Here is a 21,174-nt window from a genome sequence, read left to right as displayed (position 1 = left end):
AACTACGCGCAACCATCTTACTGTGTAAACAAGACACGGATTTGTTTTTCTTTTCTGCAGCAGCTCTTGTTCTTCCTTTAAGACATTCTGCATGCCCAGTTCATATATCCCCTTTGATTTCACCAGTTATACTTGACACTAGAACACACTCATCTCTAAAAATAATTTGTAGCTGACAATTTTTATTTAAAGCCATTATAACGATGACCTCTAGCACTGCAGTAGTTAATGGCCTATAAGCATTTCCATTATAAACCCCAATTTCCAGGTGCTTCAGCATATCTATATAGCTGTAAAACCTCTCTCCAAGGCTAAAACGTGGTGCTCAGAGCTTCAGGGAATTGGGGAAGAAATTGTTTTACAAATTTGAAACCCTAAGAGTGCAAAATTTCCAGAAGTTAATAGTTTCTGACCTTTTTGAGATGAAAAAAAACCCAGCTTCGTTTTATCAGCTGATGGCATGTAGGCTACAAGAGGCAGACCATGTCCCCAGTTTGCAACTCCAGTAATCAGGCTGCTCCCTGAGGATGTTTGCTAAGGACTTAATGGGGAGAAATTTTCCTCCCCACTGGGGTGAAAACAGAGGGGTCCTGTGGATACTTCTGCTATTGCCTCGTGTTGCTGAAAGGCCTCTCTGTGAATATATAGCCAGGGAATTCAACTTGCTTCCACCTCTTCTGCGGGAATTCAGGCTCAAGACTACCTTCTGTAGAGAACCCCTCTGTAGGAGAAGGTAGCTTTAGCTTGCTAAGTTTACTCTCAGAATAATTCCCATTTTTCTCTTAGAAATTCATTGAGAAACAGAATTTAGCCTGCAAAGAGCAGTACTGAAGATGACACTCAGCCAGCTTCTTCTGTCTGTGTAATCAGGATTACGAGACACTGGGATAGTTTACTGCTCTTAGGCCTGCAGAAATGTCTCCAGGAACGATCCAGGCTCTTTTATAGCTAGTGCATCATCAACAAACCTGTCAGCTAAGTTCCACCAGTAGTGTGAGAACCTGACACCCTCTGTGAACATACAGACCAAGAGAAAAATTCTCATTCGATGAAAAAATAGAACAGACATGATATAGTAACCAGTAAGCCAGAACTATATAACAGAGAATCACAGGAGTAACAATAAAAACATATAAAGTAATTTTTACAGTTACTTACTGCAATTTAACATTTCTTTGTGCTTATCTATTACAGTGAATGTTTGGACAGTGGGTGGTATTTCATTCTACATGTGCTTAGAAATGACAATGCGCATTTATAAGAGATACCGAGCCATAATCTTGGCACTATACCTTATGTACAAATTCTATAATAATTTCAATCCAGGTTTTAAGCACATTAAGCACACGGTTCATGACAAGCTATCTGGTGTGATTACAGATGCAAATTAGGTGATTTTGTATGCGGTTACCATAATTGCCATTTTTAGATCCTGTTCATCACTGATGGATGCTGCTCCTGCAATGGCATGTATAAACTGACTCTCAAATGAACACAAGTATTGTACCTAATATGTTTAGAAATCGGCTTTTGACATAGTTGTTTAGACGTAAAATGTTAAAGAGTTCCCTAATACACCTTCTCTGATTTCTTAGCTTAAGTTCCAAAGGAAATGCCATTCTGAGTTTCTGTTGTTCGTACATGTCTTCCTACCTATCTTAAAACCTTAGAATACGTGTTATTAACCATATCTGCCAGTAGGCTGTGAGGTCTTGAACATCTTAAACTCCCATGTCTTTTAAGAGTTTAGCTGGAGCAGGCTAGAGAGAGACTCCAGTTAGTGTCTTAAAAGAGAGAGGCTGCTGAGAAGGTTCTGCTGTATATAGCCAAGGACTTACGTGAGGTAGGATGGCGTGAATGTTTGAACCACAGGAGCAGTTTGATTACTCAAAGCACTCATTTTGTTAGTCATGGAATAATCCAACAGGCTTCATAATTTCAGCTGTTCACATAATTGTGGTTTTATACATTAAGAAATTTTGGTTGGGATTAAGACAAAGAATTCTCAAAGCTCTCAGCAATGAGAAATCTCCTGAAAACCTGTGATGGCTTATTTTGTTTGGTCCTCAGTTTGTCCCCCTGGCTTTTATGGACACCACTGCAGCCAGCCATGCCCTCAGTGTGTGCACAGCAGCGGGCCTTGTCACCACGTGTCGGGACACTGCGACTGCTTGCCTGGATTCTCTGGTGCTCTCTGCAACCAAGGTACTGAGCCCAAGTCTTCCAAATGCCACCTCCTTTCCTAAGCTTCTGTGTCTGTGACTTTGCAGCAAGACCTATCACAAGGTTCCTGCCTTTTCCCCTTGTTTCAGCAGTTTAGATCACAAGCAATTCTTTACTTCAGAGGGAAAATGCAAATAGGTACTTAGTCACCCTTTTGTAAATATGATGTGCTCCTGCTTTCATAAATAAAACAGGTCTGCTGCTCTGTATTGAAATGAATATGGAATGAGACACCTGCTGTAAATATATCAGCCATCCAATGGTTTCATTTTCCTTTCTGCTAAGCCTATCATATCCTAAATGCTGAAGGCACCTTCATGCACTCTTTTTCAGCAGGAAGGGTAGATAGTAGTTAAGGTAAAGGCCAGCTCAGGTGCACAAGCCCAAACACCCAGTTAATGCATGGAACCTTATTTACACTGTCTGGGACCTGACTGGGAATAGCTAAAATCATGCACATCAGACACAAGTGGAAGAGACAGGAAAATATGCAATGAGGCAGGGTGAGTTTCACAGGTGAAGAGTAGCTTCAACTCCCCCTAATGTCCATCACCTTTCTGTACCTTTGAAAGTTAGTCCACTTTTAACCACAGGTTTCATTTTCAGTTTTATGCTAAAAATGGTTGCAGAATCATTACAGTACCCTGCAGAGTCTTAGTTACTACATACTACTGTGGGTATCTTCTACATACAGATTTAAAAGAGATTATTCATAATGGGTACTGCCCTTGTGAAGTCACCACCCCTGCAAAAATTGAACTGACACTTTTTAATGACCTGTTTTTCCGTAAGTTAGAAATTGCAGACAGCACTTATGCAAAATCATTAAACATAGATTAAGTATAACCATGTTTCCTTTTTCCTGTGCTATATAGTCAACTAAACATTATACCAATTAATTTATTAAAATGAGCATATTTCAGTGAATTTGTCCATTTTATGTGAAAAGTTAGCCAGATTTCAAAGCGTAAGCAGGGCTAATTATCCTCTTAAGAAAACTATTTTATTTTTGCTCAGATGTTCAGCACTTCTGGTTTTACTTTGAAATGTTGATCTATCCAGCAAATTAATTTTAAAATATTCATGTCCTAATTAAAATCAATTTGTGTTGCAGTTTGTCATAATGAGTTAGCATGTAACTTTATTTTGTAGAAAGAAAAATGCTAATTAATGTTTTGCATTAGAAAAACGTGAAATGAAGATTTCGCTTTTGAATTTTCATCTCCTTGTGCTGTCTCTGTTCTGGCAGCAGGAACATTCTTCCATCAGCAGCATGTGCATGTGAGGAGCTGCGTAACCTCCAGAACTGCACAGGTTGACATGGTTGTGCTAAGGATTCTGTGCAGCAAGCAACTGAGAGCTGTTTTATCAATATCTTTCACAATCATGTAGCAAGATGGATTGATAACTTGTTATTGCTGCTAGAACACACCTGACATCCCACAGGGCCTTTTGGAGTCCCACTTCAGGGTTTTTATAGCTAATTAACATCACTATCTGCAGTATACAATCAGATTGCTCCTGAAGAAAGCAGTATTAGCCTGTTCTTTACAGCTTTGTTTAAAAATGAAGACATTTGAAAAAGTGCTTGAGTTTGGATCTCACATCTTTGCAAGAGAGTCGCTGTGTCAGTCCACAACCAGGTTTACTTAAATTAATGCGAACAACCATTTTGGCATGGTTGGTTTTATAATCCTTCTGTGTTGACATTCTAGAGGGCATCATACTATTTCACTGAGACAAGAGGTGCTCACACAGTAGGAATCCCTTTGCTAGCTCTTACTGTGTGGAACTGAAGCATTTAATTTATAAAGTATGACCTGTTGCCTTTGTCAGCAGCAGTGTTTGGATCACAAATCTCTCTCTGATTCATTAGTATTCCATGTTGCAGTGCAAATCAACTCATATTTTAATAAGTCTTTTGAGAACTATTTTTTGCACGTATAAAAAATCAAGCTTTCATTTAAATGATGTTATCTATCTCCATCTTAAAGATGCAATAAAAATACTACATTGAATTGCTCTGTACAGAGCATTGGAACTGAATAATGGTGTAACATGTATGAGAACCTAGGCTGACAGATCATTTTAGTTTTTGCTCTTTCTGTGATATGAGAGCCTTTCTTTCCTTCTCTCTCTTTCTCTTTGTGTCTGTGTATTGTTCTTTTTATTGTGTCTGTGTACTGTGTTTAGTTTTATCTCTTTTCAGTTAGAGAACTGTTCTGTTTAGCACATAATTTGAAAGCCAAAACCAACTTTATCCACTCCTACAGATAAGTCCATAGTGTATAGAAATGCATGCAGAAAACAATAGTATGCACATTCTTAGGCTTCTGCCATAGTAAGAGTGCAGGATGGCACATTGTATAAAAGCAAATGAATTGCAGCTCAGGATTTCAATCTGTGGCTGATTCATAGTCAGGATAGATTGAGGTCACCTGCAGAGACTACATATGAGAAAGTGAGAGTGGCTGAAGTTGTAAAACAGTTGCATAATTCAGGGAAGTGCCTTAATCACTTTTTTGACATCACTATTATTTACCAGGATACAAGTCCAGTTCCATTTGTTACATTCTTTGCAAAGATGGACCGTATGTTTTATCTTGTTTTGAAAATACATCTGTTTTTGTCAGGGAACACAGCCAATAAGAGCACAGAAATTAAACATTTCATTCATTACTGAGCAGAGCTTTCCATCAACTTTAACGTTAAAGATTTCCAATAATTTAGTGGGAGGTTGAAGATCTACGTGTCTATTAGTTTTATGTCACTGTGTTTAAGCTGTTATAAGATGACTCTGGAAAAAAATTAGAGTTTCTTTGCTTCCAGCTTCAGGAGTAAACTAGGTAGACAAACAGGAATAGACAGTGAATTTGTTAGGATGCAGCACACCTGTTTAACAGCTCTCAGTCAAACATATATATAATCCTTGGAAACCACATTTGCAACTGTCACGGTTTAACCCTAGCTGGCAACTAAGCTGCTCGCTCACTTCCCCCCAGTGGGATGGGGGAGAGAATTGGAAGGGTGAAAGTGAGAAAACTCGTGGGTTGAGATAAAGACAGTTTAATAAGTAAAGCAAAAGCTGCGTATGCAAACAAACCAAAACAAGGAACTCATTCACCACTTCCCATCAGCAGACAGGTGCTCAGCCATCTCCAGGACAGCAGGGCTCCACAACACGGAACATCGATTTGGGAAGGCAAATGTTATCACTCTGAACATTTGCCCCCTTCCTCCTTCTTCCCCAAGCTCTATCTTCTGAGCATGACACCATATGGTCTGGGATATACCTGGGGTCAGTTGGGGTCAGCTGTCCTGGCCGTGTCCCCCCCAACTCCTTGTGTACCCCTGGCCACTTGCTGGTGGGGTGGGATGAGAGGCAGAGAAGGCCTTGGCTCTGTGTAACACTGCTCAGCAGTAATAAAAACATCCCTGTAGCATCAACACTGTTCTCAACACAAATCTAAGATACAGCCTCATACTAGCTACTGTGAAGAAAATTAACTCTGTTCCAGCCAAACCAGCACACCACCAATTTGTACACTCTACAGCAAGGGCTACTGGAAAGGAATAGGTGGATAGATGCCAAAAGACAAACAGGATACTTCAGCAATTGGGTATGTGCTTTATTTTGTGGGAGCAGTCTTCTGCCAGACTTATATGATAAAAATACTTACGGAAGTGGCAGTCTTGATCCTGGTTTACTCTCCACATGCATGATTTGAATCTGTGAGATTCTGGGAGCCTGCATCCCACCAACATTGCTGAAAGCTGACCTTCAGCAAAACCTAGTGTATTTAGGAGCAAAGGCACCTTCCTCTTGCAGCGCTGTTTGATCCAGAAGGAATCATGACAGTGATGAGGTAGATACTCCAGCGTACCCAATATTGCAGCACCACATGGTGCATGATGCATTTTGTGGTGCTAGTGGGATAGCAGGGGAAAGGCCTACACTCTTTCAGACTCTTCTTGCAAGCTTCTCTGCCATCAGGCATTTCATGGGCACTGGCTGCCCAGTACAATACCCATGGCTAGTACGTCAGGGCAGCCCGGTGGTCAGGTTTGTGGCTTGTGGTCCATTATCACTGTCAGTATCAGCTGTACGATACAAGGGGGTTAGGTTCTAGTGACAGATCTGAAAGTAAGAGTCCCTTTTGCTCTTAATCTTCTTGAGACTTCATCACTAGGCTGGTATTTAGTGTAAAATGTTCCTTTTGTACTTGTATTGTTCTTATTGCTGACGTTGTAATCCTCTGAGCCAGAACCCTATTTCAGTGTTTGCACCAAGGGACCCCCTTGGCCAAGTCCCCAGATCCATCCCTTCCAGCCACTTACATGCATTTGCCACCAGTCTTTGAACTCTCCTCAACTTTAATGTTCTCTTCCTCTCCCAATAACCCCTTTGTCTATTCTGTATCTCCTCTTTTCATCCTTTCATAATGCCCTTCAATAATTGTAATCTTCTAACTATATTAGATTCATTTTCCAGCAAAGAATGGATTTTGAGACCCTTTTTTTCCTGTTGTTTTTATGCCTGGTATGTAAGCAAACAAACTGATCTTGAATACTTTCTGCCTTTTCCTTCTTTCCAGAAGAACCTTGCCCATTTGGCTTCAGCAAAGAAAAATGCTGTAATTACTTTTATCTCTAATTGCTAAATGTTAAGTCCTGTGACTTCCTTATATTCATTATGAAGTCCTTTCAGTAAACTGCCTTATATTTTCACAGTCTGTCCCAGTGGAAAATACGGGAAGAACTGTGCCGAGGTCTGTCAGTGCACCGAGAACGGGACGTGCAATCCTATTGATGGATCATGTCAGTGTTTTCCAGGATGGATAGGGACAGACTGCTCTCAGAGTAAGCAAAATGATATTTTTCCACCTCTGCTTTAAAATAACATATTTTCCTGTTTAGTGTTTTCTGAAAGTTAAAGACGGATTCTGGGGAAGTCCCTGAAGTATTACAGCAGTATAAGGTATAAAGTAGCCCTATTCTCTTTATACCTTATTTCTTTTAATTATTCTAAGTTAGCTTTGGCTTGAATTAGTTTCTGCATTTGGAATTTGCAGAAGCCGTTACTAGCTTCTATTACAGGAAAGGGAGGTCACAAGCTCTTATCAAAAAAGAAAGCTCCATGCTCCCTTTTAATTTCTAGCTGGATTCCCTTTTATTTATTTTTTGAAATAATTTTCTTTCAGCTATTGCATTAGAAATTATTAACCAGTAAAAGTTTTCATGTAGCAAGCCCCCAGAACTGAGAAATTAGGCAGCTGAAATATTTCTATTAAATGTAATTTAATTGTAAAAGTCAATGTGGGCTTGGAGGGATGGAGGATTTCTTCTTGAAAATTGCCCAGGTAGAAGATTGGCATTTGCTGATCCCAAAGTGTCATTTCCTGAGAGCATCCCTTAATTGAAGATAGATCACAGAGGGAAGTAATATCCTATCATTCAGAAATGTTACTTCATATTCAGGATACAACTAGCATATTAGACAGCATTCCAGAGTAAAATATATTAAACTTCAAGTGATAAAGTAGGAATCGGATAAAAACAGACGGCTGTAATTTTGCTTTTATTGTGTGTCTTCCACAGGCAGAATATTGCTGTCACTCAGAAATAGTAAAAAAAAAAAAAAAGAAAAATAGACAGAAGGCTCCACAGATTCCTCATTATATTTAGCCATGTAATTGGGAAATGACTGTTAGTTTATGTTAACCTTGAAAAAGATGCTTTTTCTTACAGATAGAGGCAGGCCAGTTCAGCAGCAACAATTTCCAGTTTAGCGGGCAGAAGGACCTGGCAATAGCTACTTTGTATTTTGGATGAACAAAGTGGGAACCTGACTGTTTTCTCAGTTACCTTCTTGTAAAGAAGGTGTAAATCTCCCAACGTGAACCTGGCCTCACACCAGGCTCCTGTCGGCACCTGGCCTCGCATACCCGAGTCCGGTACTGAGCTATTTTGGTCAGACCTCCCTCCGCACCAGTTAACCTGGAATGACCGAGAGACTGAGCTACAAAGGAGATAATTTTAGCTCCAACTCCAGAGCCAGTTCTGGAGACGCCATCAGACCCTGCAGCTCTGGCTTACAAAGGAATTGTAAAAGTATCGCTGGTTGCTCATAGCACAAATACTTTAGGCCAAATCCCGTTCAGCTTTACATTGTGTGAGTTCAGTGACCTTTTGTTTGATTTACATCATGGCAGGGTTTTTTTGCTATTTATTCTGGCTTTAGAGATGTCTGTCATATGCCAGAAAATTGCATTTATCATCAGAATTGAAGCCAATGGCATACATGGAAATAGGCACAATTTCTGTACTTTCAGGTTTCCTGGGAACCATGCCTTATTAATTCATGTCTTTAATAGGAAGCAATGGAAAATGCTTTTTAAAGCAAAAATATAGTTGTTATATTGAAGGGTTATCATAATTTTGGATCTTTTAGTCTGGCACTAATAACTGTAACTTACTGCATTCATATTTGGAGGGAGGCTTAAAATAACTTTTGAAAATGTATTAATTTTTTACCTGTTGAAATATATAATAGACCTGGAGATTTTAATTTAATATTAGCCCCATCAACAAAAGAAATCTGATTTTGTGGATGGGAACTCATACTGTAAGAAGTTTTCTTTACATTTTTACGTAATTTGAGTAGCACTCTATGCTTCAAATGAATGTGGTAATTTTAGTAGTTGATTGCATAAAAAAGTAAACCATGAATAGCTGTGCTTTATTATGCAAGAAATCCGGAATATCAAAAAGAAAATTAAATTACCTCCATATCTTAAAACCCTGTCTAAATTGTCTTCACGGATAATGCCAGTAAGGCAGGGAGAGTGGCTAGAGCACTTAGAGTAATGTAGTGTCGAGCATCGCCGTTTCAGTGGTTCTCAGTGCACATATGTAGCAAAGACCTGATCCGGCCACCTGACCTACACAGGAAATAAACCCCTTGGGCCAGGGCTTGGGAGCCTGGGGGAGGCCGCAGGTTGGCACCCAGGTTTGCAGAGCAACCGTTGGCTTGGAAGAACCGGTCACTGTCAGGGAGTTGCTGCAGCGATGCCAAGCTCTGCAATGCGAACTTCTGCCTTTGCTGGTGTCTCACAGGTTTTCCCTTTATTGTTGCTCCTCCGCAGCCCTAACGCGGTATCATTGCTTTTTTTGTCAGCTGACAAATCTCTTTTATTTTCATAGCTTGTCCCACTGGTTTTTGGGGCCCTGATTGCTTTCATTCATGCAACTGCCACAACGGAGCAATGTGCAGCCCTTACGATGGAGAATGTAGATGTACTCAAGGTTGGACGGGGCTCTACTGCACTCAGCGTAAGCCTTTCAGAGACTGTTGTGCCAGGGAATCTGTCAAAGTATGTGCTGCTACCTCGTGTCTCTTCCAAGTATTGCAGTCTTCCCTGTTAAACCACCTGCTTCTTACTTGTGATAACTTCACACCACCCCGAAGAAAAGAGCCCTGAAGCTTTTCAAGGTTTTTTATGCCTTTGGCATTTGATAAAGGATGGATTGATCATTTATATTATTGATTCATTGTCAGAATTGGCACAGTCTATGTCCCTACTTGTTAAAGCTCCAGTATACGTGGTCTGATTTAGGAAAATGTTTGAGATTTCTCATCCTACTAGTACCACATTATCAGCACTGTACAAAAGAGATCAAATTCTGGTGAGCGTTTTAAGAAGGCTCTTTCACTTGCAAGTAATGGATTGATCTCTGGCCTTTTAGAGAATTTCTGTTTTGCCATCTTCTTTTACTTGTTCAAAATGTAGTTTGTATAGATGGGTCAAGTTTTCATTCTTCTGAAACACTTAAGAGGCAATTCTGATATGAGAAATGTTACTTCAAGAAAATTGGCTGTCGTAGTATCTCTGCATTTAGATGATCAAATGAATGTTATTAAATATACAGAGGCTGAAAATCCGTAGATTTATAGACCTACATATTTTGTGCTGATAACACATCTGAGTTTGTGCTTCAGCTTATTTCTTAGTCTTTCCTTACTCTGATTCCTGAAAGGTTGCCCAGCTGCTTTTTATGGAAAAAACTGTGCCAATGTTTGTCAGTGTCAGAACGGAGCGGACTGTGACCACATCACAGGCCAGTGCACGTGCAGGACTGGATTTACAGGCAAACAATGTGAGCAAAGTAAGTAGCAACATGACTTCATTTCTCTATTTCTCCAGCGGTGGTGTATTTCAGAATTCTTTGCACAAACAGGCTCTTAAATAAGGTGTTAATGTCAGCAAGACGGTAACCCCAGGCACCTTATATAACCCATAGGGAGAAGAAGATATCTCTGGAATCTGGACAGTCTGTTTAAACATAAAGAAATATAGTGAATCCTCTGCAAATTAGGCATTTCCATTCCCAGCCTGAAGTTAGATGAGATAAAAAGCAAGTCAGTGTGTTCAGTTCTGACTGGATATAGCCTTCCCGAACAACTTGTACCTAATTAACAGAAAAACAGAGGCTGCACCATGCCTTGCTAATGTTGTTGCAAGCAGCAACCTTAGGTTTCCCTGAGCATGAAGGAAGACAAAAGGGTTAAAAGAAAGAAGTCCTGCACTCTGCCTTCCAAGGAATATAGGGGCTTTCTTGCAGAGCTTGTTATAATTGTGGACTAAATAAAGATTCATCTTTACAATGGAAACAGATTAATGAAAAAAGGTTGCTTGCTGGTTTTGGAAGGATCTGTGTTTAACTTGAGTAGTGAGTAAGTGTTTAACAGTGAACTTCAATTACGTTACGTCCTGGCATATCTTACTGTAATCATTGTCAATGTCTTGCTGGCATATTTAGCACGCTGTGCCAAATGACTTCTTTTAAGAATAAAGAATTAGGGTAGTGGGAACTGTATGTGCTGTAGTTGAATAATTACTTGTTTGTCCAGTAGAGTAAATCAAAAGAAAATTCTCACACACTTACTTGGATTCTAAATGCAGGGTGAAATCCGTCTCTCCTTACCAAGACATTAATTCTACAGGGTTTTGTTCCTTTTTTTGGCAATAAGGTAATACAGTTACATTCCTGCTAGATTTGCAAATGAAAGCTTCTTAACTGTATCTTACTACACGGATCTTTATGAAAGTATTTGTACCTACAGCTAAATTCATTGACATCTTTGCTTTTTGCACATACTTGCATTCAGCAAAGCATGTATCTCAGGACCAAATTTGCATGCTAATGTGGGGAGTGCATATGGCACCGCTGTAACTCTGTAAGTGGCCAACTTACTGTGGATTTGTGTACACCCTTACTGCAACCATAAATGAAATAGGAAACTAAAAAGTTCCATAGCAGAACTGCCTCATAGCAGATTTTATACAAGAAACTATACTTATACTTTGACCTCTGGACGAAGCCTGAGGCTTTCTTTTCTATCCAAATTACAAATGTATTTATTTCTTTGGTTTTCTACTATTTAATATACAAGTATTTCTTCAAGGCTCCTTCCTTCTCAAAATCCTGCTGAATGGGCAGTCACATCTCATTGCAGATGAAATGCCTAAATGCAGACATCATTTCTGTGGTACAGTCCAAAAATTTAGGCCTTATTCATTTTAATTAGGCTACAGGTTAATAGCAGAATGAACATTAATTGTAATAATTTTACTTTTCCCTGTTTGGGGCCCTGCAGATGAAGGAAAGACATACAACTATAATACACACTGCAAATCATTATACAGATGCTGGCTACTGTTCATTACTTAGTATTAAATTCTGACTACTAGGAGTTACTTAGAGTCTGACATTGGCAGTGACACACAAGAAGTCAGATCTTAAAACAAACTGTATATATTCTAAAGAGTCATAGCAAATGTGCATGTGTTCAGCAATGCATCTTCTCCATAGAAATAAGTAGGATGTGACAGAAGTTGTTTCTTTCAATACTTACTATACTCAAGAAGTATAGTAAGCTGCCTACAGATGTATTGTAATAGCCCATCATGGTAATTGTATGAATAAATTTCTTAGCTGGACATTCAGTCGTTTTGTCTTTAATAGAAATACAAAGGCAAGATAGAAATTCCTCTATATTAGGAATCCTAATACAGAAGCAGAGCAAATCAAACCATTCAAATGCTCAATTCTGTAATTCCACCCACATCTTCTAGCACTAGTAGGGATAAGTATGAAAGCATGCGGGATTTGTTTGGTAAAAGTCTATTATGTTCATATAAAGGAACATTATAACTTTTCTTTGTAACTACCCCCATGAAAAAAAGCATGCAAGATTGGTGGAGAATGCTATGTTCTTTCAGGATGTTGTCTATGGCTTCTGAGCTCACGCCCTCTTAAATTCTATACCTTTGTAATATATATCAGGCCTTTTAAAGTCTCTGTACGTATTATTGTTGCAGTCTTGTGAAGTCTTGTATGACTTTTCCAAAAAGTTATGGCTTAGTAAGTAATACCCCGAATTGTATATGAAATACATTTATCTCCTGCTTTAAAATAATAATAATCTAACACTAGGGTGTTATCCTAGAGACACTGAAACTAGGGAGACTTTTCTACTGAATTTTCCATGGCAAGTGTTTCACCCATTCCCCAGAAAATTAGAATTCTGTCCAATCTTTTTCTTTGTCTTCCCAGAGTGCTCACCAGGAACATTTGGTTATGGTTGCAAACAACTATGTGAATGCATGAATAATGCTACATGTGACCATGTCACAGGTACTTGCTACTGCAGTCCAGGCTTTAAAGGAATCCGATGTGATCAAGGTACAGTGAAATTCTCCCTGTAAAATATCTGTCTGTGTCTCTCTTTCTTTCCCCCTCTACCTCTCTGATGATGTACTTGCTTTAAAAAAAATAGTATTTCAAAAATGAAATGCATGATTCAATTTACAGTGTGCTATGAATTACTTTTAACAGCGGCTCTTATGATGGAAGAATTAAACCCCTATACTAAAATTAGCCCTGCTCTTGGATCAGAGAGGCACTCAGTGGGAGCAATCATTGGAATTATTATCCTCCTTCTAATTATTATGGTCTTGCTGGCACTGTTTGTGTGGTATCGACGGAAACAGAAGGAGAAGGGCCATGACATGCCAAGTGTATCTTATACTCCAGCCATGAGGATGACTAATACAGATTACTCACTTTCTGGTAAGGGTCTTTTTATGTTAATCAAATATAGACTCATATTCCTGTATGTTGGGGAAATATAAGCTTCTGTGATGTATAACATGTTATTGAGCCTCAAAAATAATGACACTCTGTTCTTCACCTGAATATCATAATCTTTTAACACTTAATAACTGGGACAGGAAAGCACATATAACTGAAAACTCATTTAAGCTGCTTTATCTGTGAAAGTTTATTTAACACGATACAGGATATACCTAGGCAAGAAATATTCTGCATGGAATACATCAGCTCCATTTTTTTAAATCAGCTGCGTTCTATAGCAGTGCAGAGTTTTCCCTTTGTCAAACATTCAGGAGACTTTTTTTGCTTCAGGAATGGGATTGACTGGGTCAATCATAAGGTTTTATTTTTGTCTGTGTTGCAGTTTGTGATTTGAGGTGTCCTGTTCACTGTCACTTTCTTCTATGTGCAGACCAATCCCCGTTGTTGAGACAGCTAGTGTGAATTTTCTGCACAGGAGCTGATGAAAGCAGGCGAGAGGAAGAGGAAGGCTCTTTAAGATCAAAAAAAGTCATTCTGAGATCACATTTCTTGCTTCTTCTTATTTTCTGCTACTGCTATGGAGGACAGGTTTTGTTGACAGATTGGCTAAACTTTGGAGGATGTGATCTCCTTTTTGAAGCCATCATTCTTCTTCATTCCTCTATGGCCAGTATCAGATAGGATGCCAGACAGCAGATGGCTTTACTTCCTTCTTGTTTCCTCCAAGCTGTCCCTAGTGGGGATCCTCTTGGGGTTTGCTGCCCTCTGACTGCACTTCACTTCTTTATTTCCCTTTACATGGCTGACACTGTAAGTCCAAGTAAATACAAGTTCCTGAAACATGCAGAGGTTGGCCTAGCAGCTCTGCTTTCCCGGTTCTGCATTGATTTTTTCTTACTGCTTTTTAGTCGAAATGCACGAGGCCCAGCCACTTGTTACTGGCTCTGACTTGGCTTCTGTGCCATCTTGGGGTGGAATGGCTGGAAGCTTCTGGACTTCCCTGCCCGGGATGCACCTGGAAGGAGCCTCTCCCACCAAGCCAACAATATTACTGCCTGGCTACAGCTGGGGCTTAACCAAGTTGTTTCTCTCATGGCGCCGTGACTCCAGCCCTCATGTCAGGGGCATGGTATCCTGCGATGGCATATCACACGTCAGGGGCTGCCTGCTGAACACCACTGACTAAACTCATATTTAGACCACTCAAGCCTATACTAGAGCATTACTTCTTCTGATAGATACAAGATGGGGGAAAAAAAATCATCCTTGGACCTCCTCCCATTGCCTCTTATTTTTGAATTTTAGCTGTGCAGGCTCTTGCTTAAGCTGCCCATTTGGGTAAGAAATGTATGAAACTGTTGCCAGAGAGGGCTCATCTGATCCTTGGCTAGTTGCCAGCACAATTTGGCCTGAAATTTGTCATTTCAACATCATTTGAAGAGCCAGACCATGAACATGCAAAAGACAACTGTGGCACATCTCAGCAGCAGTGAGGCTCCGAGTTCCAAGAGAGCAGATCACAGCCGCTGGCATAGAAAAACGTTCTGAACTTTTCAGCAATCCATTTCTTTCATATCGGCACTTTATCCATTCATTTACAAAGCTTGCTACACCTCATTTATTTGTGTGCTTTTCTACTTAATGTATGTGTAACCCAGCATGCTTAAGAGACACAACTTACAGATTTCAATATAAGGAGAAGAATATTGCTGAGGTTGGGAGTTCCTGACTGGAGTGATTGAGCTTCTCCTTTCAGACAAGGAAACAAAATTCTCTCCGTTGTTTTTCCTCCATATTTTACCATGACTGGAGACTTTCCAATCGACCTGATGGTATCACAGTCTGACACTGCAAGAATTCCAGAAAAAGGTTAAACCGAGAAAGGATACTCTTCATCCTTTGAAGTTGACATAGACAGATGACTTTCCTGCTCAACTGCGGAGAGGAAGCCATTATGTTTGAAGATATTGGTAGCCCAGGACTGTCCTTGCAGGTTATGTCTTTGCAGGCATTGCATCTCCCTTTGCAATGTTCTTCACATTCATTTCAGGCACAGCCACCTATCCCAGAGCTCCTGATGCCACATGATACTTAAGGAGTTGAGGAAAAAAAATATTTTAGGGATGCCTGAATTCCTGGATACATCATAAATATCTGAGGGATCACATCCTTCAGCTGCATTGAGTGTGGGGTCTCTTCTGGTCCTTTGGCAATGACAATGAATTTAATTCTTGCCTTTCTGGCATTGCTGCTCTGTGTCAGCTCAGTTTGTAAAAAACCTGAAGTACCAGGTCCTTGCAACCCCAAACAGCACCAGGTCAGTGGTGGTGTATGGGCTTCTCTGGAAAGAAATTGGATAATGTTTCCTTCCTGTTCATCTCAGTCAGCAATGGAGATGCAGAGACTGGGCGTTTATTCTTTCTTCTTTCTTTCTTTGTGCAGTCCTTGTAGCAATATAAATTCTATCATTCAGGAAGCTGCAGCTGAGTGGGGTCAGCCATCTCTTTCTGGAGGTCACAAGAACAATTTTCTTCCTGCCTCCCCCTTGAAAAACTCTGCTATCTGAGCTTGCAGAAGAAGACCAAGAAGTTAGAAATCACACTGCTTCATCTTCATCTCAGAATTATCTGCACATATCAGCACAGTTTCAAGTTTTGGGCTTTGTTTTAGAAGGGCATTTACAAATTCTAGACAAGGGCTTCTGAAAGCTCCCTGCCAAATTCTGACTGTCCTCAAATACATTCTCCTACTGAAACTTTCTACCCATCAGTAACCTTTCCAGCTTTGGCCTTCCCAATGCTGTTTTCAGCCTTTCACTTCCATAGAGCAGAAAGACAGCAAAAGGTGGTGACGTGCATCTTCCCCAGCAGAAAGTGGGGAGCTGGATACTGGGGTAAGATCACAGATAAGAAATAAAGACTCGTGGCATGGCTGCATGGCAAGAACAACACGTGTGTATGAGTGCACGTGTGCCTTTGTGTGCTGCAGAGGCTGCTGAAGGACAGTAGCAGTGTTACATAGAGGTAACAGGGATTTCAGCCTTCCCCTGGAGTTTTGTATGTGGATTAAGGGCAGAATACTATGTGGATACACTTGTCCAATTAATATAATCCCATGTAAACCCATGAACTTCAGCAGGAATTCCACCTGAACAATGACTGCAATATCCAGCCCTATATGGGTCGTAACATTATGGCTAGCCTGAATCACCACTGTTGTTATTTTGTTTGTTTCCTCCTGTTAGGATAGTCTGCTTGTTGTTTCTGAATTGAGTCACATATGCAGATTCCTAGCTCCTGGAGGCAGTAATTTCTTCCAGCACATTCATTTATTTCTGGAGGATGTTTTTGGTCTTTACGTCTTCAGCTGATAATCCATGCATATGTGTGAGGGAGATTATAAGGAAAGGGAAGCCCCTGGGCAGCCCTTAGACTCTTCTGCATTTGTGGATGAAGGATGTGGCAGCAAAATACACACTCTGCCCATCAGCCAGCAGGAAAGAAAACCACCTATGCTGGGAGAGCATAATGACAGCACATGGATTTGAGAACAGACTTTCCCAAATAAGCCTGAAATCAAAATAGTGCTTCCCAGTATGAGAATGGTACATTGCGTCCAACAAAAGATTTTAAAGTGCAGGTTAATTCAAGGAGATGGGGACAGAAGGGAAAACTATGCAGCTGGAGAGCAGCAGAGGTTTCAGGACTTTTACAAAGATGTGGTTATGGGCTAGAAGTGGTGTTTGAGTCTGAAACTTTCTGCCGTGGGTGACTCCTATGCTGAAAGCCGAAACCTAAGCAATGCTTGATATGAGTAGAACATCATGGATCCTGCAGCCTAGACAAGGTGTTTACAGAAGTGATCTGCAGATGATGTGTAGTAGGAGGTGGCAGAGTGAACCCTCCTGCTTGGAGTCTTCAGCCCCCCCACTGACACCCTGTATGGATGGAGAAGATCCACACAAAAAGAATAAAACAGTTCCATTTTGCAGCTTGAGATATCTGGGTTTGTTTTTACTGCAGAGTGCTTACTTATTCCCTTTTTTCATGGTTGGCCTTGTGCCCAGTTTCCACACTACACTGTCCTGCTGCCGCTGAGGATGGGACCAGTGCTCTGTGCCTCAGCCCTGGCTCGGGGCAGAAGCTCAGACTTTCAAGTGATAGAGGTCCTGGCCTTCATCCAGACTTCATGGGTCTTCCACTGGAGCACAGCATCAGGCTTGAGGGGTGCACAGCAGGACTCTGCCATCATGGATCCCTTCACAGCACTGATCTCCCCATATTAACAGTAACATAATCTTTGGGGTTTCTTGTTTTGTTTTAATTTAAATCATTCCCTCTCTTTTTGGCATTAGTCCTTGCTTACTGTTCACAGAAGAATAAAATTTCCATCTTTGGGAAGAAAGGGTTTTTTGTGGGGTTTTTGGGGTTATTTTTTGTAACTGGGATAGCATTAGATTTGAATTTGATGTATTTCCAGCCAGCAGTTATAAGAGCTTCATGAATAAATGTGTAGAAAATGGACTGTGCTATCAAGGTAAATCAGCCTGGGTAGGTACTTAACTATCAACCAAATGGAACCGTGTAGAAGGAGTAATTCTGAGTATATGGTGCTGCATGCAATGAAGGAAGAAAAGATTTTTGGTGATGCAGACTTGTGTACGAGCTCAGGTTCATTAATTCAGCACTGTGCTAATAGTAGGGCAGTCTGGTAGACTTTTCCTTCAGCTCATTTCGGGTGCACAAAACAAGCTACGGCCAGATAAGCTGGGTGTGAACTTGTAATGTGTCAGCTGGCTCACAATAACCGTCGGTATGTGCCCTCTTATCTTGCAGCAAGGCAGTGGACTGTGCCTCTTTTCCTTTGAGCTGGTCCTTCTTGCCTGCAGCTGAGCGAGGGCATGACAGATAAGGGAAGGGGGAAGGCAGAGCTGAGAGCTGGTGTGACTCAGCCATCAACACTCACCTACAAAGCAGAAAGACATGGTTTCAAGTGTCTATATTTAACTGGGACCGCAGGTTGTGAGGAGGGTGGATGAGCTCCGCTCCCCTGGTGAGCCGCCAATCCCTCATTAGCAGGTTCAAGGCTGTATGTGAGCAGCTGTGTTTGTGATGGGCATATACTGAGCGTGGTGTTTGGGTTCCAGCCTCGGTTCTCATTTGCAGACCCCAAGGGGTATCTGTTTCTTGTTAATTCTATTGCAAATATCACAGAGTTATAGTTAGGGCAGATGGCAAAATCCCGGCAGCCTGGCTGCTGTGCTGGGCAGGGGCTAGCTGAAAGAAGTTAAATGCAAAGCCTTTAGCTGGGGAATCACATCCTGATCTGAGATACTTTGTTAGCAACAACCTTGGAAAATAGCTACAACTAAAAGGCTCTGCACTTACTACAAAATAGAGCTGACCTCAAAAATTGCTCTGCATGTTTCAGCATAAAATAAATGCTCGGTCAGATATGCATGTGCATGTGCCGTTTCTCCTCTCAGCTGCGTGCCCCAGCACTTATGTAATAGACACCCTGCAGATAAAACCACTTATCTGAAACAGGATATTTTGCAGTAAATTAAGCTAAATCTTGATCTCCACAAGATGTCAGCAAAGCAAAGTGCATGTTCTTAGGAATGCAGAGGGCAGGGAGAGGCGATGGTGACTGGGTACCCCCCTCGCAGACAGTGCCAGCCAGGTCGGAGTCCTTCCCCACCCATCTGCTGCCAGCCCGCGTTACAGACCTCTGGTGATGGGCACGAACCCCGGCACTTCATTACCCTTTCCCTGTGAAAATGGTTCCTATAACCTTTCTGCCTACAATTTAAGCCCATGGTTTATTAAAACCCATTCGTTTACTTCTTACAGGGCTTGGTTGTTTGAATGATGCTGCTTCAGTTTAAATTTTTCAGCCTTCTGATGGTACTTTGAAATATTTATCAATTTGTTATTAAGCTGGAACTAGATTGGGATTGATGTTTTCATTAGAACTGCCGGTATAAATATGATGCCTTTCTTGGTAAATTATTTTGTTTGGTAAGTGTTAAAGTGAGGAAACAGTTAAAATGTCTCTAAGCATAACAATGTAACTGCCCGAGTTTGCTTTCAGTGCTGCAGCTTTCTTTTTTTCTAAGCCTTTGCACAAAAAGCTGTGTAGAATGTTTTAGACTCCCTCATATGGTTATAGCACTTTGGTTCCTAACATTAACTACCTTTTTTGTAACAAAAAAGTTTTCATTGTTTCATAACTGCAAGGCTTGTTTTCATCAGTAGTTCTTACATGAGTTTAGTTTTTTCCCTCACCTGTAAAGCAGCTGGACTGTCAGGAATTACTTTTCTAAGATCTTCAAAAAGATAACACTGTATTAATTAAATATTTGCTTTTTAATCTTATATTTAATGCTAATAGTCAACAGCTTCACACCGTGATAATACAGGATAGATTTCATCTGCAGATGTTTTATAACATCCAATACTCTAACAAAGTTTTCTGATCTAGATTGTCTCTAGCATGTTTTCAGTTTCTTAAGAATCGTTATGGCTTCCAAAGTATTTTGTGATGACTTGTTTTCTTCCCAGATGTATCTCAAGGTAGCAGCAGTGTACATTGTTTTTCCAATCCAAGCTACCACACTCTCTCATGTGGTGTGACTTCACGCTTCTTTACCAGTAATCTGGATGGAAACAGCTCCAGTAAGGTAGATATTATCCCACCCCACTGTAGCAATGTTCTTATCAGTTCAAGGAAATCAACCAAAGCAATGACTGTTGGATCCTGTTGTCTGCCAGCATTATTTAACTATCCAGTGTAGCAGTTCCTGACATCGTAGCTCTAACAGACACAAAAAGGTCTGCTTTTCCCTCTGTGTATCTTCATAATCTCTGTGCATGGGGACTGGAGCTCCAGCACATGCCTGTCTGGGTCAATAAGACTTAGTGTCTTAGCAACTATAAGGTATGTTTGCTTCTCGGAAAAGAAAAATAACGAGGTAATTGTAATTACTATTAATACAACAAAAGTAAATCAATGAAGCATTAAGACAGTAATCTACCTTTGCTATGTCATTGTTTCCCAGATCAGTAGACACACAGATTTCCTTCTGACACAGGCAAGAGGGTAGATGCAAGAAGGTATCTAGGGTGCTGCTGAGCACTGTTCTTGTCCAGGGCACTCTGAGAGCTGGGCTGTTACTTAGGGCTCTCCAGCAGAGCTATTCAGACTGTATTGCTTCAACATCCAGGAGTACCTTACTTATCACATGTTGCTGTTGCTTCCCCAGGACCATTCATGGACAACACTATTACTCAATTCACCACTTTAGCAATAGATTTAGATAGGGTATATTGTAAGGCAGCTCTTCCTTTAGAGCCTTAATAAGCCAAGGTAGGGCAAAGGGTATGGAGCAGAGGAAAACAGAAATGCAATTGATATCATCAGGGTTGTCAGCTTTAAAAATGATGGTACTTGCAGGCTGCGTCCCCTTAATCCAAATGTAGCTCTGCCAACTGGAAAGCCATGAGAACAAGATTAATGCAAAAAGACACTATTGTATGAGACAGGGTATGCAAAAATATTTCTACATGTGCTCCTGTAAGTCATTTCTTGGTTATTAAAAGAAAATCTCATTAAAATGTAATAAAAGGGCTGGCTCCAGAGATTTCTCAGAGGAAAGTTTAGACAGATGTGTAAATATGTTTTCCAGTGTAGATAGTCCCCTTGCATCATGCATTTTTGCTCCCCAAATTGAAAATGCAAACGCTCATAATGTCAAATTTAGGATGAACACCATGAGTGTGGGTCTAGACCACT

The 21,174-nt window shown here is 40.6% G+C and overlaps 1 protein-coding gene across 10 annotated transcripts in view; it reads left to right on the top strand.

Annotated features, from left to right (window-relative positions):
• Positions 1 to 21,174, top strand: part of MEGF11 (multiple EGF like domains 11) — a 285,557-nt gene that overhangs the window by 240,383 nt on the left and 24,000 nt on the right. For 6 of the 10 annotated variants that reach the window (XM_074917685.1, XM_074917686.1, XM_074917683.1 and 3 more), the window contains 7 exons: positions 2,071 to 2,205; positions 6,955 to 7,083; positions 9,427 to 9,555; positions 10,261 to 10,389; positions 12,841 to 12,969; positions 13,123 to 13,356; positions 19,944 to 20,062. In XM_074917685.1, the coding sequence (XP_074773786.1) occupies positions 2,071 to 2,205; positions 6,955 to 7,083; positions 9,427 to 9,555; positions 10,261 to 10,389; positions 12,841 to 12,969; positions 13,123 to 13,356; positions 19,944 to 20,062 (1,004 nt within the window). The remainder of the gene's footprint in view (positions 1 to 2,070; positions 2,206 to 6,954; positions 7,084 to 9,426; positions 9,556 to 10,260; positions 10,390 to 12,840; positions 12,970 to 13,122; positions 13,357 to 19,943; positions 20,063 to 21,174) is intronic. The other 4 variants (XM_074917690.1, XM_074917689.1, XM_074917687.1 and 1 more) reach the window with 1 other exon arrangement.

Source organism: Athene noctua, chromosome 13, assembly GCF_965140245.1.
Source record: "Athene noctua chromosome 13, bAthNoc1.hap1.1, whole genome shotgun sequence".
Taxonomy (NCBI): Eukaryota; Metazoa; Chordata; class Aves; order Strigiformes; family Strigidae; genus Athene; species Athene noctua.
Note: the sequence above shows the minus strand (reverse complement) of the source record. Positions and strands in the feature narration are given on the sequence as shown.